This window comes from Apis florea, unplaced genomic scaffold (genome assembly GCF_048593485.1).
Source record: "Apis florea isolate Af1SG1 unplaced genomic scaffold, ASM4859348v1 contig_3493_pilon, whole genome shotgun sequence".
In the NCBI taxonomy this organism is placed as follows: Eukaryota; Metazoa; Arthropoda; class Insecta; order Hymenoptera; family Apidae; genus Apis; species Apis florea.
The window spans coordinates 2,597,315-2,623,644 of record NW_028256772.1 but is presented as its reverse complement, the minus strand read 5'-3'; the positions used below and the strand labels follow the sequence as shown (position 1 = coordinate 2,623,644).

The 26,330-nt window shown below is 29.0% G+C and overlaps 1 protein-coding gene and 4 long non-coding RNA genes across 12 annotated transcripts in view; 1 reads left to right on the top strand and 4 right to left on the bottom strand.

Annotated features, from left to right (window-relative positions):
* Window positions 1–26,330, bottom strand: part of LOC100863451 (uncharacterized) — a 93,429-nt gene that overhangs the window by 45,118 nt on the left and 21,981 nt on the right. For 3 of the 8 annotated variants that reach the window (XM_086912668.1, XM_086912669.1, XM_086912670.1), the window contains exon 3: window positions 21,323–21,575. The exons of the other annotated variants lie outside the window; for them this stretch is intronic. In XM_086912668.1, coding sequence (XP_086768794.1) covers window positions 21,323–21,575 — 253 coding nt within the window. The remainder of the gene's footprint in view (window positions 1–21,322; window positions 21,576–26,330) is intronic. 8 annotated transcript variants of the gene reach the window in all.
* LOC147656930 (uncharacterized) lies at window positions 776–3,592 on the bottom strand. Its single transcript, XR_015293432.1, has 2 exons — window positions 3,100–3,592; window positions 776–1,502 (listed from the first exon to the last, which is right to left on the bottom strand). It is a non-coding gene; the product is annotated as an uncharacterized LOC147656930 (long non-coding RNA).
* LOC147656929 (uncharacterized) lies at window positions 5,134–6,369 on the top strand. Its single transcript, XR_015293425.1, has 2 exons — window positions 5,134–5,735; window positions 5,828–6,369. It is a non-coding gene; the product is annotated as an uncharacterized LOC147656929 (long non-coding RNA).
* Window positions 7,048–13,446, bottom strand: LOC147656928 (uncharacterized). Its single transcript, XR_015293435.1, has 5 exons — window positions 12,103–13,446; window positions 11,243–11,651; window positions 9,141–9,580; window positions 8,006–8,509; window positions 7,048–7,113 (listed from the first exon to the last, which is right to left on the bottom strand). It is a non-coding gene; the product is annotated as an uncharacterized LOC147656928 (long non-coding RNA).
* Window positions 14,859–17,133, bottom strand: LOC147656927 (uncharacterized). Its single transcript, XR_015293433.1, has 3 exons — window positions 16,727–17,133; window positions 15,843–16,006; window positions 14,859–15,683 (listed from the first exon to the last, which is right to left on the bottom strand). It is a non-coding gene; the product is annotated as an uncharacterized LOC147656927 (long non-coding RNA).

Here is a 26,330-nt window from a genome sequence, read left to right as displayed (position 1 = left end):
AAAAATAAAAAAGTTAATCAAGTTTTTTCTTCCGAAAAGTAAATCCAAATCCGTTAAAGTAACATTTAGTATAAATATACGTAAAACTTCAAGAAATCTTCAACGCAACAACAAACTCTCCTTCTCCACAATGCATCAAAACTCACCTCAAGGTTTTCTACTCAAGTACGAACAACATTTCACGATTGGTTGGCAAGTTACGAGGATAAGAGAAAGTCACATACGAGAAGCGACTTGAAAATATGGCAGTTGTCACGCAAGAAAATTCCAAATGAAAAAGGAACTCCTGTCGAGTTGAAAATCTTTTAAAAATATCCAACGGTAGAGACGAATGGCACAGCATGGTTAGATGACCGAAATAGAAATTCGAACTGGGCGATGTGATGATATTCCCACCATTTTAACTTTCTGGTTGGTTCAAGCTAAGACTACGAAGGACATCTTTCGATTGTTTTGAAAACTGAATCTATCGTTATGACAGTATAATTTTAGCCACATCATGAAAATACCATCACAGCTTCTTTTTGAACGCTGACATTTGATGGAAATCTTGAGAGAAGCTGTTTTAAAGTCAACAAATCTGAAAACGGAATTTACGATGTTTAATGTATTTTTAAATATTTTTTTATTCCAATGAAATTTCAAATTATTTTAATTATTTTAATTTTAATTATTTATTTATTATTATATTATATTTTGTTAAATAATATTTAGTTCCTGAAATAAACTTGAATGGTTTTTAAAAAGAAACTTTTGGTAAAATAATTTTAAAAAATGAAGTTTACATATTTTTTAATTTAGTAATTTTTGACAAATTTTTTGAAAAACATTTTTAAAAAATTTTCAAATAATTCTTTTATACATTCTTTTACGAATATTTTGACAATATTCTTCCATAAATTTTTGTGAATTTTTTTACAATTTATATATAGTATTAAAATTATTCTACTATATAAAACATTTAATATAAAAATATATAATTTTAAAAATTATTACATCTTTTTATTAATGATAATTATTTAATATTTAAAAAAAATATGAGCATTGAGTCATCAATAAGTATAATTTATCAAATGTTTAATTTATCTAACAAATTAGATATTTCATCCATAAATTCTTAATCCTATGTAAACAATACTAAGGACACGAAATCTCAGTATGAGTCATATAATCCATATGGCATTAGAATTCATTTGTTGTGTTTAACCATTCTATCATTAGTAATTGGATCTTTTGTATTTGTCAATCGTAAAAGTTCTTCAACAACGATCGTGCAATTTTCGCCACCCTCAATCACTTTATCTTTTCCTTCACTTAATTTTAACGATGTTCTAGTTAAATATTTGATTCCATATATCTAAGATGACTTTAACGCCATTTCGAATTATCGTCCTTTGTTTCGAATTTTTTCACAGATGATTTGTATTTGTTCAGTTGTTCAATTATTCTGTTCCAATTCGTTTCAAATAATATCTCGAAAAATAAAGCCGAACAACAATTATCTATGTAGAAAAATTTTTTTATGTTGATTTTTAATATATTCCAAACTCATTGAAGATGATATTCATTTTCTAAGTAATTATCACATATTTTTCTGAGAAAAAAATTTTTTATTTTAATAAAATAAGAAAACCATTAGCATCAAAATATAATTGACAATTATTTAATTACTAAACAAAATTATTTAACCTTATGAATTTAAAGTTTTTTTTCCTTTTCTTATTCTTCATTATAAGTAAGAAAAAAAGAAATAAATCTAATAATTATACATATTTATGGATCAAATCAAAAATTCAAATTCCTTTCTTTCAAATTTCAAATTAAAAAAATTATAGTCATCACATATATGTATGCATATTTCTTTTTCTTCTCTATCTCCACTGTGCCTAATCTAGCCTCTGGATTTACATCTTTTCTAATTACAAATCTGATGTTTAATTCCATTTTTTTCTTCCTTCACCCTTATCGTCTTCTCTTTTTTCAAGGCAATCGAAGAAACTTTTTCCATTCGTTACGTATAAATGCTGTTCGATGCTCATGTATTTAAGTTCGAAGAAAATGTAAATTTGTCAGATTTATGGGGCAATTTCAAAAGCAAGAGATTATTTGATGATAGTTTAAGAATTTGGAATATTTGGTGATGGAAAAAAAACTTTTCACCTGATTTATATATTTGAACGTTTATATTTTATTAATCCTAATCCATTAAAATTTAAATAATATTCTTATTTTATAAATATTTAACTTCATGTCATATTTATCATATTTTAAAAATGATTATATCATTTGAAAAATGAAATATCATTTCTTAGATTCTCAAAGATGAAACAAAGAAGATCATAATTTCAATTACAATAGTATAGATTAAAAAATTACATTTGCAAAAATTGAAAATTTGATCAAAAAAGATCTTAAATGTGATAAATTTACATGATATATTTATTTAAAAATTTGAAAAAGAAAAATATATAATATAGAAAAAGCTTTATTATTGCTAATTTTAAAATATAACATTGATCATAAACATGGCAATTAAAAACACATGAAAAAAATATGATTAACTTTTACTGATAAATCAATGCATGTTATGACGAATTATAAATCGTTATATTGAAAATGTGCCAATATCAAACAACTATAAAAATTTTTTATAATGATTATTTTAAATTTTTTGTGTATATACATATTCTATTTAATTTTTTATATTTCTTTAAAGTGCTTTTGATAATAATATTAGATTTATCATCCGTTACATTTTGTATAATTTATTTGAAAATAAATATGAAATCGTATATTAATTATAAATAAATTCCATTATCAAAAATAATGAATTCTGATAATATTTTAAAATGTTAAAATCATCTTAATCATTTATCAAAAGAAGAAGAAAACTTAATTGAAAAAATTGAATTAATTACAATTTCATTTTGTTTTGTCATTCAGTTTTGTCATAGAAAGTATTGATAATTGATTCCATTAATATTATTATTAACATACCATTATATTTTTTCAATTCACCAAGGGTATTAAAACTATTCCGAAGAGTATTAAAATTATTATGAAGATGAACATAAAACGAAAGGTAATAAAACGATTTACTTAATGCGATAAGCAACCTGGCTATTCCCCAGCGTATAAATTTTCGAGCAGCGCGCAAATCGTCGAAGCGTGATAGCTCAGAATTCAGCTTTAATCGAGGAGTCTCTTATCTTTGTAATACATTGTATGCAGTCGTGAAAAATACTCGAAAATGTAATGTCGACGGTGCTTTCACTTTGACTTTACGATTTCGCATGGAAATGAATTTACAACGCGTGTTTAACATTCGCATCGTTGTATACCATGGCTCTAGTACGCCATAATGTTAAATTAACCTTTATCTCACAACCAAGCGACAAGCAATGGTTACCGAGCAGCACACTATTGTTTCCCTTTTTGTATATTAATCAAAAATATCATTCCCATTCAAATAAATTTCTAAATTGTTGTTTCATTTCTGTTACTTATGTTTTGATATTATTAATTATAATTATAATTTTGCACAAAATTATCACATAAGTGAAGTTTGTCACGTTACATACAAATATGTATCTGGTTCATTTCGTTCCATTTCGTTCCTATGTTTAACATAGCTGCGCGTTTTGATTGGTGCATATAAAATATTTTTTAAGAACGCTATAAAATATTTTACGAGAGAAATAAATAACGACTATATGAATATTTCTTAATTTCATATAATAATATCATCTAAATTTTTAATACATATAATATTATATTAATATATATAAAGATATCTAATAAGAATAAATATGTCTAATATTAATAATTTTCATATTTCAATTTCTAGATTTGAATTATAGATTGGATCCAATCGAATTTATATTTATTGTCATTTATTGTCATTTTTTCCATGCATAATAATAACGAAATACATATTACGAAACTTACATCGTATTTACCATAAGAGAGAATTAGCGAGTCAAGGTAGACGAAGGGCTGTTGCTAATGGGGTCTGACGTTGACGAATCTTCAGGTTACAAAGTCGTCAACCGTACAGAGGGCCCCACCAGCAGGAGGTTGGCATTATAGCTAAGGGCACACTTCACGCTTACTAGCTTATCGGAGTAATCTAAAGCATTCATTTCCAACTGATGAGACGGCTATTATTTCCAACATTGTAGTAATAGGTAGGGAGAGTACAGTGTGAAAGAAAAAAAAAGATGTAATTTCATTATAAAAATGATTATAAAAATGATATGAAACAAAAGAATGTATTAAAGAAAAATTAATATATTTCTAATTTATAAAAAACTACTATAAAAAAATTGTATTATAAAAAAAATAAAAATAAATCATAGAGATAACACAAAAAATAAGAAATTGACTTTTAAAATACTTTACGATAAAAGAAGAATAAGCGCTATTTTCAGATATCAAGAAACCCCAGGGTAAAAGTAAAAATCGAAGAAAAAGGAAAAATCTCTGGCGGGTCTCTGATAAGAGGATCCAGCTCTTGTAGAAAAATCACCGTGGCGGCTTGAACGGTAGCTGAGTTTCGACTATTTGTCCTCGAAAGACAAGATCCTAATGGGAAAGTAATCCCTTTTGGGAAAATGTTGGGAAAGATAAAGAGACTGGGCGCAAGAGATCCAAGGAGATTCGAATTGCATGCTCTCGGCAACTTGGTTGAAGTTCGTCGAGATCAGATTCACGATAAGAATCCCTCTTTTCGTAAAGCTCGCTCGGAATTTGTCTTCAACAGAAACTGTTGGATCATTTTTAGAACCTTCCGAATCAGTTTTAATAGGATTAAGAAAAATAACGATCAATGGAATTATAGGATATTGTAGATTAATATATGTATGTTTTATAAAATTCATTAGAAAAAAATGTAAATTTATAATACTATTGTATGAGCACTACTAATATTATATTAATAAAAAAAAATGAAATTTTTTTAATGTAACATTTCGTTCATTTCAAAATTGGACAATTTTATTTAATGCATGTTTACTTGATCCATAATTATGTATGGATATTATAAGTAACGCAAAGTAACATATTATAACTTGAAAAAATTTCTTTTTTCATTTCTTCGACTTTGAACTTTCTACTTTTTTTTACACAAAAAAAGAAATATATCATAACCTCAAAATATCCTGTCGCACGAATAACCGTATTTTCCGACGCATGAAACACGAAGAAGTTAATTGTGTATATGTACTGGAGACATACTTTAATCTCTAGTGTCAGCTGCGAGCTAATTAAAAATCATGATGTGGATATGCTGAAAAGGGCTGTACCATTAAGTAACGGTCCTTGATCCTCATGTTTCGCGCGAACAGACGCGGAAACTTGCCTGCTAATTGGCGCATCTTCAAAGACTGTCAACCTTTCCACCACCATTCCATTCCGCCGCATTTCTTATAGCAATCGTTCTTGCGATAAATCAAATGCGCATCATCATATATTTCAGAAACGAGATCTCTTGATGATACGCATAAACAAGTATCAGACAGAAAATATCAGTTTTTTTCGCCTACCTTTTTATCTGATATAATGTTGCCACCGGTATATTCTCGAACGATTCTTCATTTCGCTTTAGTTGCTTACATCACATGAATATTCAAATTCGTTATTCGATCCCTAAATTCTTGCGTATCTGTCACTGATTTGTTATTTGACCACTCAATCACTGTTTCACTAAAACAGTGTGACAAATTCTGGACATTTTTGTAAGTTTCAAAAAGTTTTTATTTAATTTAATAACAACACAAATAATTCAGATAGTTTAAAAAATATAAAATTATATCAATGATTTAAATAGAATAAGATACGATACGAAGATAAATGTCAAAGCGACAAAACCGAACAAGAAACTCACACCGACTCGATGGTACGTGGCACGCGCCTACGACTGAGAGCAAAGCATTCCGACACCGGATTCTAACATGAAATCTCGCGTTCGGTCATGTTCGGAGTTGTTCGCTACTACTCGACTCAAAGCACGTGGTGACTGCCGTGCGACCACGCTGCCTCTTTCATTTACCCCACCACAATAGTTGTTTTTCGACTTTCTATCTATCGTATTTATATTTCTGTCTCTCTAATTTACATAAATTTTTTTGATTCAATTCATTTGGATACTATAGAAAATTATTTTATTTAATTTTATAATCTAAATTTATGGCAGACTTCTGCTTCATTAATACTAGTGTATAGATTATAAAATTTTTAAAATATATATGATATTTATATATTACATTATAAAAACTTAATGCAAAAACAGAAGTTGTAATTATAGATTTATATCTTTCTATTATTTTATAAAATCAAAAGAATAATTAATAATAATGATTTTGTAAATTATTTCTATTATGATATATTAAATTTATCTCTCATATAAACACTAATAATAGCTTCCGCTTGATAATGTAAATATCAATATAAAAAAATTCTATAACATTAATCTGGAAATATCAAATATCAATAATTCCATTGATTCATAAAATACAATATCTACAAAGAAATTCCACGCACAAAAATCTTATTTCATATTTACATTTTATCAATGTGAATGATCCTAAACTATCACGCAAATTTTAGAAAAAAATTTTTTTCCCTCAACCATCATTATTATTCGTATCTTCTATTTTCGGATAAGGATCGTAAAAACTATTTTGACATTAGAATAAAACTCGGTAGTCGAACTTATCTTTCGTGGTAAACGAAAAGAATTGTTGTTTACTTAAACGTGGACGAATTGAGGGGGCAACTTGACTATACCACAAATGAAATCCACCCTCTAGAATCGTGGCGCATCAGTATTCACGATAGATACTCGTTCCGCTGATGAGCTCGCGTCTACCGTATCGACTCTAGCTCCTGTAGAAGCGTCGCGACATCGAGGCGTCTTCTGATTAAGGGAAAGACTGAAATTTGAATGTTCCATAAAAAAGTTCTTCTTTTATAAAAACGTGATCGTGAAGAAAAAATGTTCGTCGATAACGAGATCGTTGGGATGGTATGGTCGATGATTCGTCTTGCATAGAAAGTGTTCTTGTGATGATGAATGGCGAGTGTCTTGCGAATTCCTGCGGGAATAGGACGAGTCTGTCCAAAAGAAAATATTCAGGGGTTTGAATACGAAATTCGCTGATCATGAAGGGTGACAATGAAAAGCAATTTCTCTGGATGTAATTTTTAAAAGATTTATGATATTATTATATTTATGATAGATTTATGATATCACATAATCAATGATGATGAAGAGTTTACTGATTGAAATTTAAAAATTTGAATTTTAAATTAAAAGAATGTTTAAATTTAAATTTAAAAAAAGACGAATTAAAAGATGGATTTGTAAATATAAGTTTAGATTTTAATTGATATATTTGAATTTGAATTAAACAAAGTTTGATCTAAAAAAATAATAATTTATATATCGAAAAATAAGATTAAAATTATTATAATTAATTAATTTGATTAATTTAATTGATTAATATTAATAATCTCTTCATTTATTTTTTAAGATCATCTATCAATTATAATTTCAATGGAAGATTAATACAATTTTTTCAAAAGTTCTATATCTGATAACATTCAGATTTGATGTTTATGAAATATTCATTACATATAAATTTATTTCTTTATAATAAAACAATAAAACAATTCAGCTATAAGCTTTAAATTAATATGTAACAAATATTATTTAACAATACATTTAGTCTCTTTTTTTAATGATTTTACGAATTTCATTTACAATCATTTAATAAATTAAACCATTAATCATTTAATAGATTAAAACTGATCCATACCATTGCAATCAAACTTATTCAATTTTCCAAATCAATCTCTCGTAATTTTCTTAACAAAAACGAACTGAGTTACACATCAATACTATATATACAAAAAATCTCCCTAAATGAATCTCTGAAACCGAACAAAGAAACGAAGAAAAATAAAAAGAAATGGAGCAGGGGATTCGAATCGGAGCTTCACCAACCTCTATTCGTTTCTCGTCATCGACGATTCAACGAAGGACGTCGAATCGGTGAGTTAGCATAAATTGCGGGCCCGTTTAAATCCAGAGTTTATCCAAGCTAGAGTTTCTCCCCGATGAGCGATTCGCATGTAAACGACATCCGGTATACTGCCCTTTGGCGACCGCTCATAAAACCGAGGGCGAACCACCTGCTACCGGCCTCTTTCTTCCGATTGTTGCGACAATCTCTGCACATAGGGATGTACACACGGAACTTGGACGACGCAAGATGAAATTTCCGGGACTATTGGCCGGAAATTTCGTCGAAACGTGGACAGGATTTGCGAGAAATGGATGAAATTTTGCGGAGTGCAGCTTTATTGTGAATTAACCACGAGCGAGATAGAATTTTCAAAAGTCTTCTCAATAAATCTCCTGTTTTTATGATGACACAAAAATTGATTTTATTTCGATAATGAAATATTATTTAAATTTATAGTTGCATCGAAGACTTTTATTATCTTTCTAGAACAAAATAAATATAATGTAAATATGTGTTTCTTTTTTTTATTAAATAATGTAATTATAATAAGGATACATGATTACGAATTTGCTCGTTTATAGACAAGTTATTTTTATTAATTTCGTCGGTGTTATCTAATGATATGATCCGTATCGATTTAATATAATTTAATTGTGATAATAAACAAATTTTTTTATATTCTTTTCATTATGTTTTTGCAAGACAGTTTTGATCGAATTATTGAGATTTGTGCGACTAAAATAATAATAAATATGACTATACAGTAAAAAAATATTTTTCGTCCGAAGTTTTACTTTTAAAAAAAAAACAAATTTGAAAATTTTTTAAACTATTTTATATTAGAAATTGAATAATATACACGTAAAAAATCGTATAAATTGTTATCGAATTCTAAAATTCATTTTTTCACGTGTAAAATGTACCCATGTATCCGAACATTACATAATCTAAAAATAAGTATTTTAAAATCGATGAATGTTTTTAGAATTTTTTTACATGATGTAAACTTGCTATTTATCATATTAAAACAATCTTAAAAAACTAAAGTAAATTTCATTTTTCAAAATTCATCTTATTGAACATCCCCAAAATAAAATTCAATTCAAGTCATACCTAAATCTCTCTCGAGTGCAATTATAATTCTCTCAAAAAAACATGGACATTTCCATTGGTCTGTTTATCTTCAAACTGTTATTTCCAAAAATATTTCCGATGGTAATCGATGCAGGAGGGAGAAGTGGTTTCCTAGCGGTAGGATTTACGGACCGGGAATCCATTAGAATCCGGCGACTAGCGCGCAACCAAGGAAATAAGGAAGGTTACAGGATGAAAGCAGTGAGTTGCAACCCCTCGCGGCATACGGTGTGCGTTTTCCATCGGGCCAAATAGAATTTGCGGTCGTCGTCGCCGTTCACCACCGCGGAACCACTCCAAATGTTTCTCTCCCTCTCTGTCTCTTCCTTTTGTAGAAATTTCATCTCTTATTTCCAGAAAGTTTCATCTGCTTCCAACGATATTCTGTTTTTCTTGCGATATTTCTCTTTTTTTAATATCTGAATTTAATAAAATAATAATGATTAAATAATGAAAATTGTATTGTAAATAAATAAAAGATACATTGAAAAATTTCTATGATTATCTCATCATAGAAGTTAATATGGTCGAATGAAATTTGAGATAATGGAAAATAATTTGTAATTGTATTTCCTCTAGAAAATACCATCCTGAGAAAATTATGTACAGTTGACACGTGGCTCTGGTCTAGTAATCCAATAACATATATTGTAAGGTTTTTCTCTATCTGTCTATCTGTCCATCTGTTGGTTAATTTATATTACCTCAATCTAATTTATTTCTCAAATTTATTTTATCGTTTTCTTTGTCTCAGTTATATTTCCACAAAAATTCATTACTTGAAAAAAAAAATTATTTATTATTAAACATTTATTAATTATTATTCATTAATTATTATTTTATATTATTATTCAAATTCATATTTGATGAAAAAAATCAATAAACGCTCAAATAATCACAAAATAATGTTTTCAACGTTTCAAAGCTTTAAAGATACGTTTTAAGGGGTATTCGTCCAAAGGGACCGTTTATCCGCTAAAAATCGAATGGCTGCCAAGAATCCGGAGAGTGTTTGTTGCCGTGATAAACGGGTAAACGAGGAGAGTTAAACTTTCAAGGGCGCATTTCCGCGGCTGGACGTTAAACCAGAGGGAAAAAAAAAGGATGTTTCATTTCCCGTTGTTTATCGGTCTTCCTTTAAACCGGTACTCATTATTTTTTATTTTTCTGCCACAATTCCGACCAAATTTCTCACTTTCTGTCCTCAAATTTTAACAAATTGAATAAAAAAAATAATTATTTCGACAAATAATAATGAGATAATTTTAATCATGGACGACAAACAAGTTAAAATACAACAAAAAATAGCTGAAATTAAAATAAGTCACTATAAATATCTATGAGAAGAATCGAATTATTATAGAGAAATCTGAATAAAAAATAATCTCCCTAATTTCATTCCTTAACATCATGAACGTGGAATCGATTTAGAAGGTATGAAGATATCTATGGTATATTACCCAGGAGGAATTTTATTATGCAGTTTCGTCAAAAAGAATTATAGATGTAATCTCCAAAGAATTATTTACTTATTAATTCTATATAGACTAACAGGTATTTTAAAAATGCTATTATGTCCTTTTTTGTCTTTTAATTATAAAAAATTGAGTTACTTCAATAGCAGTGATTTGTATATGCAATAAAAGTTAATAATAAATGAATATTGTAAATGAAAAACGAGCGTGTAATTATGATTAACAAATGTGTATAAATTATGTAATACTGATATTACATTATATAATTCATTGTATTTTAAATGAAAATTATTACTATCTTATTCGACATTAAAATATAATCACTAACTAACAATACTATATAAAAATATTTTTCATCTTTTGAAATTTTATGATAATATTAAATTACGATTTTTTATTTAAATTATTTCAATTTCCATGAAAATAATTTTTATTATATCTAATCAATTTTTTCTTAAATATTGCATCATAATCAAACATAAAATTAAACAATATATATATATATATATATATATATCCTTCAAAAATTTATATCGTTAAGAATAATAAAAATGTATTACGCATAACAACTTCATTTGCTATTATTATTTCTGCGATATTTCTTACGTGAATTATATGATGTTTTTCAAACCACATTCGCTTTTCTACCCTACTGGAGAAAGGCGAAAGTAAGAGGGAGCCGAAGAGGTTAGGAATAGAGAAACAAGTGATCCCCTTCGATATTCCGCGTGACGCATCAGTATTCCGAAATCGCGTCGATCGTTCGTCTTCTGAGACAAGAATTCAAACCATTTTGAACGAATTTTCCTCCGGTACATGGCGAGAAAGTTTACCATCGCCCCTTGTCTTTCAAATGCTATCTTTTTTCCTGGTGAAAATTCCTCTCTCAACTGTTTTAGCCTTCTTTTAATTGTCATTGAAACAATAAGAAGTCGTAAAAACTTTTTGGTCCATCTCCAATTTTCTGCTGATGGTAGTCGTTGTTCTTTCTTTTCCCTTCTCTCTCTTTTATCCTCTGAAGTATTAAGATATTTTCATTCTTAATTCGATCTCATCTTTTTTTATGAATCCGCTTCATTATTCATTAACCTAACCTAAACTTGAGAAACTGACTGGAAATAATTATAAAAAACACTCGCGAGAAGTTGAATGTATAAAAATCGCTGCGAACTTATATTATATTTTAACGAACTTTCTAAACTTGTTTTCATTTAAATTTAATTTTTAATCTTTCTTTATGCAGCTAGATTATATTTAATTAATTCACTCAAAGTAATTATGAATTACATTTAATTATTTAATAAATATAATGTGAAAACGTTCTTGTAAAATCTTTAACAGCTTCGTTTTCATTCTATTAAATTTAAATTTTAACAATATTGTTTCTACGAATCCTAATTATTGATATTAGTCATTTACTGAATGTTATTTAATATTATATAATTTGCATATATAAGAGTACTTACAATAATACACAGTGGCAATCCAGTTGGTTAGATTAGTATATAATTATTTATACTTTATATGGAATTAATACATATCATGTTAATATTTCATGTTTTATTTATTTGAACACACTATAGTTCTAAACTTCACAACTTCTTTAATGCATATAATATGAGAGATTTAACAATATTTACGTAATATTCATCATATTTTCTCATTCTTATATAATTTATTCCATAAATTAATTTATTGCGCAGAATATTTAAAGTATTCAATCAAAATTATTCAAGAATCAAAAAAATATACAATTCACCGAAATGAATTATCATTTCATTTAATTATGACACTAAATAAAGACATTAAACAGAGATAATAAATCTTTCCATCTATTAGCGTATTTACTTATCTATTCATCAGTGAACAACTATGTTTTTGTCCCGAAATCTAATCCTCCTTTATATTACTTTTAATTGAATTCCTGCGATGAAATTTCATCCAGCAGTCTCATCTATTTCTCTTCCTATTTCGTTCTCGTATTTAAGAGACCATTTTCGCGGCCATGTTTTCTCTTTTTACTTTCTCCTTTTCTCAACACTCATTCACTACACTTTCAATTTCATTTCCCGCAATTTTCTCTGTTGTATGCTTGATTTTCAAAGCATTTTACATGTACTTTCTATGCCACACATTAAATGAGTGTTTTTTTATGCGTGTGAAATGGCACGAACAACAACGGTTATGCGAACAATTGTGAAGTAGGAAGAATTCTGAACTTCGATATCTCGAACAGGATATAGTTTATTGTTAAACGATAGAAATCGTTTATCTATCGATATCGTATCTTCCAATAGTCATTGCATACATAGAGCGCCATCTGTTATTTGCGAGTGTCTATTATTGTTGATAAATAATTCATTATGATATTTGATTAATTTGATGATTATAAAGAACGAAAAGTTTATTTGATAAATTTTTATTTTAATTACATTTATTCTAATGATATACTTTTTATAAGAAAATATTAAAAGCAGAAAGTTCAATAATATTTAAATAATATTTAAATAATTTCTCTCGTACGTTTCTTATAGGAATAATAAAAACCATTTGGAACAGGTTATGCGACAAGGAGTTACAGTTCAGACGATACTGGATGATTGGAACGACAGGTGCGATTAATGAGCATTTGACTGAACCTTGGGTCTACACCGACCACTAATTAAATTAATTTCAAGATACGCTCCGTTCTGTTGCTGTCGCCCACATCTAAACTGCCAGTCACGAATCCAGTAACGATCAATAGGTGGGGAGAAAAGACGGTCGAAAAATGACTAGGGGAATTCGACCTCGAATAGCAGCATTAATATGATTATTTAATTAATTCCTTCAAAAATCCTTCGAACAAATAATTACAAGATACAAGGTTGTGACCAATCAAGAGGGCGTTACCAGTAGCTCTTTTACAACGAAATGTTCTTATTTAATTTAATGACCAAAAAACATTTCTGAGAATTTAATGTCAAAAGAAAAAACTTATAAGATTTTTTTTTAATTCTATTTTTATTCAAAAAACAATTCTAATTTATCTAATAAACTACACAAAAGATTCCAGGTATGAATGAATTTCTCAATGAAACATATCCAGAAAAATCAGTGCAAGAAATTATCTTCTTCAATTCGAAGATCAGAAAATTGTGCTGAAACTTCTTCTTATATAGAAACGATGAGATCTTATTGGATCGCCGTGAATTACCTTCTTTCAATTAACGCCTTTCCCGTATTCGAGATACGCCTCTCCCTTTTTCTTTATTCCCCGACTAGTATCTAGGACAAAGAACAGCTTCGTAATAGCGAGAACGAGACAGACTAATCTAGTTGTTACCACTAAACAAGGACGATGAATCGAAGGGAGAAGAAACCCTCATCGTACAAGCGAAGGAAAAAGCAAGACAAGAACGAAGATGATGAAACGAGAAAGACAGAAATAAAGGAAAGTCTTTATCACAGTGAACGTCTTGGCTTCGAGAACGGTAATGTTGAGGGAGTGGTAGAGAGGAAGCAGGTGGAAAGGAGAGGGGGTGAGATAGAGTGAGGAATGGGGTAGAGGAGAATCAGCGAGAGGATGGCGTGTTATGGGGTTTTCACGGGTGCTCGGGAATTTGCATACAGAGCATCTGTCACCAGCCCCTTAGCTGGCTTCGGCTATTCTCGACTTGCAATATCTCCCGGTGCGGATCTACGGGATAATGGGGACCATTCTTATGGTAAACCAGGGGGGGGGTGCTTGCCTGTGATTCGGTCTTCACTTCTTCTGGTAAAGCTATACCACTTTCTACGTGTCTACGAATCGTTCTGGATATCGTTTTTTATATTTTTTACCTATGTGCATATATATGCATTGTTGATCATTCGTGAATTGCTTCATATTTGATTTCAAGAGAAAAGAGAAACTTTCTTAATCATTTCTTGATTGGAGAACACAATACTTAATTTACATCTAATCTATACTTTTGCATGAAACGAAAATTTAAAAAAACATTTTTACATGATTTTGTATAAAGAAATTTTATATAAAACTAAAAAGAATCTATTTAAATTTATGAAATTTGCTATTGTATATCAATTATGTAACGAAGAAATTTAAATTGTTAAAGACAATTGCAATTCATATCATATTAATTATCATACAATTGATTTAATAGTGGCAAAATGTATCTACAAATATAACAAAAATATTAAATGATTAATTAAATGAAATCATGAACGATTTACACATATATCATACATATATAATATCATATATTAAAGAACAAGTAAAAATGTAATAAACAAAGATTATGTTTACATCTCTTTTTAATATTTGCATAAATTTCAATTTTCTCAACATGCACCAGTGTGGTTATATTTTCTATATACATTCAATCAGGATATATTATAGATCAAATTTCGCAGATTGTGTATTTGCTCTTTTGATTTCATTCGTTTTCCCATTATTAATGTTTCCTTGAACGAGTTTCATTTCCTTGTATAGATCCTTCAATCTTCTTTCTTTTTTGTCTCTTCTATATCATTCATTCTTTTCTTTCTCTTCAACCACGTTGAGAAAAATAGTTTTCTGGGCACGAATCACAGAACACATTGAAATTCACTGCGTATCTTCGCTTTCCATCTCTATTCTCGTCAGCCAACAACAGCACTACAGCCACGCGCTTAGATCTGACACGAAGAGGCAAACGTAGACACCCCCATGGCCACCTATGTAGCGTACACCTATACTACTCGCAGCCTGTTTTGCTCTCGAAGCACATTCGCCTTTGTTCGCGACGCCCTTTAATTTAGCTCAGTCTCTTTCTTTCCACATTTTTCCGCCAACCTCCTCTCAACCCCCTTCACCTTCCATCGATGCGATGCTTTCGCTCTTTTGCTTTCCCTTTCGTGTGTTTCCTATTTGCTGACTGTCTAATTTTTACTTGTGGTTCTTCTTCCAGTTATATCAGTCATTGTTCTTTGTTTCAAAAGTATTTTTTTCTTTTGATCCATTTTTTTTTTACTTTTTTTTCTTTTTGATAAATTCAACCGTTTCTATATCTTTTTCTTAAATAATCTAAAAATTAAAAAAAAAAACATTTAAAAAATATTTATGGATTATAAATTTCGTTTATAAAATTTTTTTTAAATACTTTGCATAAAAATACTTTAAATATTAACATTTGATTGTAATCATAGCTAAATACAAATTTAACAAATGATAATAAACACTTACAGAAATTTCAGAAATTCATAGAATTCTATATTTAAAAAAATAGACTATTCAATAGTCAAATAAAAAATCGTAGTTCTGTTTATTCATGTTCATAACCTCAATCACATAATTAAGACTGGAACAATAGTATTATACTTTCTTCATTGTTTAACTTCCTCTCTTACCTAGGAATTTTAATTTTAATATTCTGAATGTAATAAATTTCCACTTAAGCACATACGAACTTAACTTTAGTATTTTTTCATATTTTTATACTTTCATCAAACTGTTCGATTATTGATATGAATCTTATATGAAAAATTTACATATTTATATAAATATGATTTTAATTTAACTTAATATTAATTTAATTAATATAATATAATTTAACTAATATAGGCATGGGAAATATAATACGATATAAATTTAGATAATCTTCACATATACGTCCATAAATATATTCTTGTATTTAAAAATTTACTTCAGTTATTTTCGTATAAATTGTTACATGTGTGGAACATGAAAATATATTGAAATACTAAATGCTATTCGTTTTAGTTACGTCAAATACGAAGTAGACGAGAAACAAATTTCTCATGTACTATTTTTCTTCTTTCGACAGGTTTGAAGATTAAAGACGGTTTTATGAGAGTCACTTGTTTCAGACTTTTCTAATTTAGACAAAATTAATACTTGTTTGTGAAAATTTTAATCTTTTTTAGAACACATTTTTTCATATATTCTTATTAATATTAACATTTAACGTAAAAAACTTTTATTATTTTAATTAAAATTACTATAAATTTATTATTTTAATAATATTTTGTATTTTTTGAAAACAAAACCAAAAATTATCAATTTCCAACGCATGTGATACGTTATTTAAATATTAAAAAAATTCTAACCTAAATCTAACGGTATTTTACTATTACCAGTTTATACCAGTCAAATAAAACAATCGATTTTTAACCTAACACCATTTTCACAGAATCACTTTATAATCTTCTTTATCAAGAAATCCATTATGTATCACTCCAAATCCTCGATGAATGTTACAGACAACTTTAATGCGAGTTTGAAAGCGAAAGTCGTTTTCACCCTACGAAAAATCAACGATCTTTCCCTTTTCTACTCTCTGTTTCTCCGAATAACACGCTGTTGGAAAAGTGAAAAATTGCTGAAACTTATTAAACGGAAAAGTTTGCCATAGTGAAACGAAGACGGAACTAAGAGAAGGTGTGATATATGTATGTGCGGCCATTGGGCAAGAAAGTTTTGACGAGCGACCGACTGCTGCCTGCGTTATTATTGCCGATAAATTATCCTGGCTTTGCAGTAACCAGAGGGGCCAACACTGATCTGGGTGTAAAGTTCGCCAGTGCGCATGCGCATGCAAGTTGCCTCGAATTATGTCGATCCGCTCGATTTACGAGTTACGTGCCGCTTGGATCTTTTCTCACTGTACCATTATTGGCTGAAAAATTCATCGACGATTATTCCAAGATAATCGTGGGAAAATTAATGGTATGGTTTGAATACAAACCATTCTGCTTTTTTTTCATTGGTTGTGAAACAGAAAAAAATTCGTAAGAGAGGTTAGTTTCGATAAAATTTGTGATTATATTAATCATCACAGACAGGTCTGTATAAAAATATAGAATATTTTTATTATTTTTCTTTGTGTATTAAAATATGAAATATTAATGAATTTATAATTTTTTATTATTATTTTATACATTGAAATGTAAAATGTTAATAAATCTAAAGTTCTAAGAGAATATAATATAAATATGAATGTATAGGTTAAAATTAGATTATATATTAGGGATTAATATATTTATAAAAATATTCAAACTTTTAAAAAAAATATATATATAAATTCCATAATGAAGTTCAAAATTCCATTATAGAATTGCGATTATTGATTATCGATATTTTATCGATAATATTTTTGATAGTTTTCAATATATCGATCGTTAAAATATTAACGAATAGAACTAACTAAAGTTTTTATTGAAAGTTATTATTAAGATTTAAAAATGTTATTTGTAATAAGTTTCAATAAAAATATTGAAAAATTATATTGTAATTTATTTAAGCTGTTTTTATTCGCGTTGATATTTTAAAGATATTTTGAATATGTGAAAAAATTAATGAAATATTTATATATACCTAATCATTGAACAATATTTTTAATAATAGATTAATACGAAAAAATAGGAACTCAAATTACTTTTATTTATTATTGATATATATATATTATCGATATATCGAATTATCAATAATATATCAATATTGCATTTAATATTGTATAACGATATTGTATATCGATAAATATCGATAATCAGAACTTTAATATGGAATATTATTTCTGAAATTTCTAACAAACTCCTAAAATTTCTAACAATTAATCACTGAATAAATGATTTAAGTTATAAATATTTATTAATCCTAAAAATAATCCAATTATTTCAATACAAAATATTTAAATACAATTTCCATTCGATTTCGCTAAAACGATTTCATCGAATTTTCAAACAAACGACAACCTTCCCTTTTTACTTTCCCCCTCTCATCTACCTTCTTCCTTTTCGTCTCTTCTTCCTGAGCGCGGATAATTCGAAGCGATAAGCCCCTCGTCGATGAGAGGGTTTATCGTCAGAGGGGCCTGTCGTCGTCGACAGTCTCTAGCTGAGATTCAAAGACAAAGAAGGAAAAAGAGGAGTAGAATGAAAGAGAGAAGTAGAATTCGCATGGTTGCGTAAGTAAAGCAGCAACTCGAAAGAGGAGGATCGTGAGCTTTAAGCCGACTGCTCGTAAATCGCGCTCGTCCGTGTCCTCGACGATTGGCTCGCGCAATCGATCCGAAAACGAGGAGAAGTTTCTGCAGAAGGTTCCTCGAGAGTAACATCAGCTGTATGTTGGAAATGCGTGAAGGAAGTCGGAAGGAAGGAGGCGATTAGGATAAATATGGCGATTCGTTTATCGCTGATAAAGGATAAAGGTATGTTGAATGCTATTACAATTTGATTTTTATTCTAGTCTTTTTATTTTAAAAATTTGAAAATTTCTACATTTTTCATTTTTTATTTTAAAATCTCTAAATTTTTTATTTTTAACTTTTTAAAAATTTCAAACCTCAAAGCAAAAATATAAATTTTGAAGTTCAAATTTTAATTTTTAATTTCAAAATTCCAAATTGTAGAGCTTTTTAATAGAAATTGAAAATATTTAATGTTTCTAAAAAAAAGTTTAAGAAAATAAACAATAAATAAATGCAATTAAATTTAAAATTAAATAAAAAATTATATGCATTTCATAATTTTTAAACAAAAATCACAAAATTTTCTTGTAATGACTTCTTGTAATGACAATAATTAATTAAAAAGAGAAATAAAATATATATTTATATGTATATATATTTGATTAAATTTTATTAATATCTCAATAATTATATTTATTTGAGTTTCAAAAAAAATTCACAGATTAAAAGATAAAATAAAATTTCATATAATTTAAATAATATAATATTCGTTAATGGATTTTTAAACGTATTCTATTGCAATAAATATTATTTCTATCAGAGTACATATGATTGCAAAACATAAAAATCAATAGATTATGGACTTTTTTCAATCTGAAATTATTTACATTTTTAATAATGTTCAAGTTTGAACATAATAGTATTGGTTTTGGTTTCTTATAAATGATATATTAATCTTTAAATAATTATAAAATTTTTATTACAGAAATCTCTATAATATATAATATATAAAAATTTAAATAGCAAGTTTCTTGATTTTTAAGAGAAAAAAATTATGTTTCAAGAAATTAATCAATCATTCTATTTTGATGTTCTCTATCTTGATGTAATTCAGTAAATATATTTATTTTAAAATATGATTAATTTTATAAATAAATTTTCATAATCTTCTACAATGTTATTATTATCACATTAAATTAAAAAGAAAGAAATTTCTACCAAATATTTCCAAAAACCAAAAAAAGAATTTCATCTCAAATTAAAAACTAAAAAAAAGATTATTTATTTTTCACACTGAAGAATGAAAACTATTAAAAATTCTTCAAAAAAAATCACTTTGCCTCGATTCAAACAAAAGAAAATCTTCTCGAAGTTATCTTATTAATTTAAATTAGCAAAAAAAAAAACAAAACAAAAAAATTAGAACATTGATGAAACGTTTTCAATTTTCCAGGACATATCTTATCACAAATAGCAAGATTCATGGAAAACAATTTTCCAGAGAAACAGTTTCCCGAGAATCAGGAGATTCTCGAGGTCGTTTCTCGATTCGCCAGGAGCAAGTTTCTCTGCATCAAGGTCCATTCTTCGTAGCGAACACGTTTTTTGTCTGGCCACCCGTCGTCCCTGCACACTAGCCAGGATACGACGCGTCTGAAACGCGAGTGATTCAAGCTTGAATCCAGCGCGCCGCATCGATCATCATCATCATGCTCGAATAACATCTATGCCTTCCTACGGCTGTAACCGTGCAATACCAATTTGTCGTCGAGTCAATTTAGCTGGAACGGTATTTTTCGAATGGACTGATCGAAAGTTTTTTTCTTTCTCTTTTTTTCTTTCTTTGTTTCAAGGAAGAAAAGAATTTCTGAGTTGAAAATAAAAATATATAGGAAATTGATTTGACCAATAGTTAGTTTCAGTAAATTGGTAGAAAATAAGCATATAGAGTGTATCGCTATGAGGTATTTCCAATAATCTGAAAAAAAAATGTTTGAAATAAAAATTTTTCGTCGGTTATTATAAATTGTAGTAAAAAGAAAAAGTATTTTTTTTGAAAATGATTGTTTTTAATAAATCATTTTCATTCTTATCGTAACTTTTTTAAAGTGACACTGTATATTTTTTGATTTCATAATATTGTAGTCGATTTATGGAATCTCCTTTGGATTTTTCATTGTTTCTGAAATTGTTGCTTCTTCCCACAACTTTGTTAATTTTAAAATTGACTTCCTAAACATGACCTATATTCTATGTTATAAACAATTCCAATGTTCTCTATCGTATTCTCAACGTTCGGTATCCACAGTATCTAGTTTCATGAGTCCTGTATTACTAGTATCGAGTTTCACGACTCTGAAGATGTGAGTATCGAATTACTTGAGTCCTGAATTGCCAACCTTGAGTATCATGAGCCAAACTGATCTTATTCTACAGATTCAAAATCGTTCTAATATCGAATCCAATGCTGGTTAATTTCTCTCAACATTGACTTTCACAAATTCAAAACCATTACAATTTAAAATAAATAATTCAACTTTCACTTCAGACATTAGTTAAAAGTGTATCCATTTATATCCATCAAATAATAACTGAATCTATCATTTCTTCTTATTGCAGATCAGCGAAAAAAGATGTTAAAGATTACACGTCTAAAGTAAATATCATAAAATCAAATCCATTAATCGTCAGCAGTGTTAAATCATCATTTACCAAATAAAAGAAAAAAAAGAAATACCTATAGGGGTTAAACGGCTCCGTAAATTGTGAAAATTGAACGATCGTCGAAACGTTGGAAATTAGAAGACAGTTGAAGGGGCGGGAAGCCTCTGAAGAGCAAGGTGAAGGTAATACCGAAGGACCCTCCTCGTCCTTCGGGAGTGTCTTGGAGCAGAAGACAGCAGGGCACTCTAACGAACTTATCCCGAAGGCTGAGTGCTGCCTCCGGCGAGCCGAAGATATACGAGAATTCCTCTTCACTTCACCAATGTCTATACAGGGTGGAGTATAATTATTGTCATAAAATAACTCGTTTGTTAGAAAAAAAAAGTTAAAAAGAAGAAACAAAATAGATCGTTCTTGATTGACTTACTGTTATCACGTTCATTATTAATGTCATCTTCCGATGTCTTTTCATTGTGATCTATAATAATATCTAAATCTCTAACACAATTGGTTGTGACATCTCTGTCTGGGGAACATGAGCTATATTTTGGCTTTGATTCAGTTTCCATGGTGAAATATATTATTGTATGTTAATATGTTATTATCTTTAGTTGTATCGATAAATATTTCATGTTTAAAACTAACTTGTGCTGAATATTATGAAAGACTAAGAAGTTTGATAGAAGACTCAGCTTGATGATCAATTAGCAATTAAATCCTATGCTTGAACTCAAGTTATTCTCACGCACTACTTCTTAAAAAGTACACTGACAATGAGAAATAAAGGATGAAAGTGGAGGAAGTATCTCATCCTCACTTATTCATTTTCTGCGCAGCATTCAAGATGTGTACTACTACCGTTAGCCTCTATAGTAAGATGTAATGTGATTTTAAATAAAAGCATCAAATAACAAATTGGATTGATACAATGATATCTAGATGCAATGCTTCAAACATTATGTTTCATCTTTATTTATAAGAATTGAGGCAAAATTAAAGTATACTTTACATGATTCTATGTAAAATTATGTATTCAAATTTGCGAATACACCGACTATCGAAGATGTATTCAACGATGAACTGAACTTTACAATCAGGTTATATCATAAATAAAGATTATATCTGTATATATATATACTATATATTATAACTGTACATTCCACTATCTAATATGATAGATATGAACTCGTCAAAGGTCTCTTGATAATACGTTACTCTCTATAATATCATTCTCAATGAGATATCGTTTAGAAAAAAAATATTCTTTCTTCATCCACACACACATAGATCAAGTATCTAGAATAAAATAATAATTATTAATAGACAACGCGACTTTCAAGTTCCTTACAGACAGATATAAAACAGATATTAAATGACTTTCCTCTCGTTTTGCAGAACCAGTTTATATTTTACTTTTCTCAGTCTCTTTTCTTTTCGAAACATATTAAAATAAAACTGAATAGTATCTTTTATAGCACAAGGAAGAATATCGTATCTTTTTTTTTTTTTTTTTTTTATTTAGAATGCACAGAATCTCATTTATATTACACTTGCTCATCTACAGCATCTTATTTTCGCATAATAAATATGATATATTGTTGTTCCTATTATTATTACCATTGTTTCCTATTGTTATTATAACTGTCATTATCATTATCCTTACTATCATTAATATTATTAGCATATCTTGAAGAAAAATTTTTTTAGCAAAAGTGTGAGTAAAAATATATAGGTGTTACACATAACCAGGCCTTATTATTATACATAAAAAAAATTTTAAACAACCTCCTTAACATGTAAAATTAGATATTTAACATTTAGTTCCATAACATTATGCAGAATATTAACATATTATTTTTCATTTTTATTATTACATTTACATCTTATTAAACATTCTTTATTTTGTTATTTATTATTTTCTATTATCTTTCTTCTCGTACATACGTTTTTTTATATTACTATAAAATTTATTTCTTTATAAAATAGATAAAAGAGGAATGTAAATTTTTTTGTCACCCTGTGTATATCACTGTGTAGCATTCACACGAAATAACGCGTGCGCGGAAGCGTGGCGTGGTAGAAAACGAAGAAAAAGCGGAAGGGTGATGGAAAACTCACTTTCCACCACGGTCCGTCCAACCCTTCGGCCACGCGTGTCTCTGCCCCCCCTTCTTCCTCTCCCCTTTCGGTTTAGAAGCAGCCGAAACACGGAGAGCTGAACAAAAACCAGGTCCCAAGAGTGAGAATATAGGAAACAAGGTGAATTTCTGAAAATCGATATCGGCTATACGAATAATGCAGAAGATAAACACGTTATATCTATGAAACTCGATTTACCTTCATCGAAAAAAATTTGTTCTTCGAATATTTTTCTTCACCCTTTTTTTTTTCTTTTTTAATTTTCGCTCAACGATACATAACGCGTCATACAGAAAATTTAAAAAATTGGAAAAACAATTAAATTTTCTAATTATCGGTATTTATTATTGGGAAAGAATAATAAGATAAATAATTTTTCGACTATTCGTATACGATGAATCGTAACAGAATCGGGAAAAAGGAATGGATGCCACATTTGATTTGATATTGTGAGGAAGGAAGGAGCGGAAAAGCGATTTTTCCTTCGACAAAGGAAAAATGGATCGATTGGAGAGAATATGGGAGGCGAAGAAATGATAACAACCTTTCAACACGTATTAAGGCATTTTGCGGTTATGAATCGTTTTCTGACCACAAGAAACGTCGTATCCATCACGCAACTAGGATTAATACAGTAAGTTGCATATGTCGACAAGGGGATAATTGCGGTCGATATATTTTTCCCCGGCGAACGACTTTCCGTTTCATCGCTTTTAATCTATTAGTTACCACAGTTATGTAACCCGCGTATTTATTATTAATGTTTACACTTTAATATATTATAAATATTATTTGTAAATAATACGAATATATTAACATTAGCTTTGTAATACTTGTAATAAGTTTTTTACAAGAGTAAATTTTATATTAGATTTATATTATTTATATATAATTATAATATTACTTATTTACACAGATTATTCGAATGGTGTTGATAGAAAATTTAAAGAATAATAATTGTAAAAAGTAAAACAAATGGTACAAATAATTTAATTTGCCGATTAAATAAAATCTAGTATGAAATTTAATTTAGAATTTGACAAATAAGGATTTTAGATATATTGAACTAATAATATAGACAGTCTTTAGACAGAAATTTAAAAAAATTTTCTTCCAAACACGCTGTACATTATATTAATCTATTCCGTGATCGCTCCGAATAATTTAAACGTTTCTTTAATTTAACAATAATTATAAAATTATCTTGCTTCTAAAAAATATATACTAATAAAATTCCAAAGAATAAAATTCATTCCACAATCATATCTTCAAAAATTGCCAAAATAATTTAATAATTTGAATAAAAATGATTCTTCCAATCAATGCTTCGAATCCCCAGTAATCAAATCCAACCCCCGCTTATTAACGCGGTACGCCCCCCTCCAATTCAAATATTTGACGAAGAAAAAGGTTGCCCGTAATCCGCGGCAAGTTAAAAGGCTATACGTCGGGTGGAGAGGCCATTGGAAAAGTTCGAGGATCATTATCTCCAAAAATCGTGCACCGTTCCTAATAGGGTATTCCGTTCGAGTTTCACATCTCGAGGGGTTGGAAAAGAAGAGAAAGGTGTATAGCCGCGGGGGAAGGGATGGGGGCGCGAAAGTGGCACCACACTCGAATCGGTACCCCGATCTTTCTTCGAGAAAACTTCTTACCCCGCCCCTCTCGAGTTTTGCCCGCCGTCCCGATGGTCACAGTTCGGTCGCCACCCTAAAAATTACTTCGAGTAAAAAACGAGCTTCGAACGGGTGAGGGGCAGCTACGAGGGTTCGAGGGCCTCGCGACGATTGGAGGGCACGACCTGTTTCTGGAAAGAGACTTCAAACCGAGCGATCGTAAAATCTTGCGCGACAGACGTCCATTGCGCGATATGAATCGTTTTCACATTTTATTTTATTAACGCAGGATATTTCTTTTCTATCGATCTATTGTATTTATTGAAATTGAATTTATACAAATACGAATTATAATCATAATATAATTCAATGTATTTTATTAGAATACGTGTAAAAGTCATTTGTTAAACATTGCTATTATTTATTACAGAATAGAGCTTTCATAAAAATGGATATATATCCAAGAAACGAATGATTCGTTGACCATATGTATCGCAATACTTTCCTCATTTCTGAGATGTTGAATAGGCTGTATATAAGTTCCGTGACATCCATTCGGATCCACCCTGCAATATAATGCTACGAGTTTTTCGAGGGCGAAATGGGACCATGTGTTTAGAAATAAGAATCGTAGGAATGCGTTTGTGCGCCAGTGTGACTAAATAGCAATTGTGTTGTGCGCGTGTGTGTGTACGTTTCTCGATAAGAAGGGAGGACGGTGAACGACGAGGGGGTGAGCTTTCAATTAGCAAGAAAGAGAAGAATTGTATCTTGTACTGTAGAATCTTCAAGAAAGAAACATTAGATGTAGAATTCTAGATTCAGATTAATTTTAATAGCCAACTCTTCAAAAATTCTTATTTTAAAAATTACATTCTATTTGTTTTTAAATTAAATTATTTTAATACAATATGTAGAAATTAAATAAATGGAATTAGAGAAACAAGGATAAAAATATTGGATTAAAACAAACAATATATATATATATTATTTATTTATAAAAGTAAATATTATATGTTCAACAATCATTGGAATCATTAAAATTTTCCTTTGAACCGAATCTCGAACAGGATACATAAAGCGACTTGTACGTATATGGTATCTCACGGGTTCTTGTGTTACGTTATACGTACTCACACAGGTACAGTTGATCGCCTATGCTACAAGCATAGGAGTCGTTTCATAAAATTATAAAACTTGTAATACTAGTAGTTTTCTAGTGTGATATCTCCACCAGTTCTATGGATTCCTGTTTTCCGGCTGATAATTTTATTTAGAACAACGAGCACAGGGTTACGATCATCTCCATAAACACCATAACGCCTC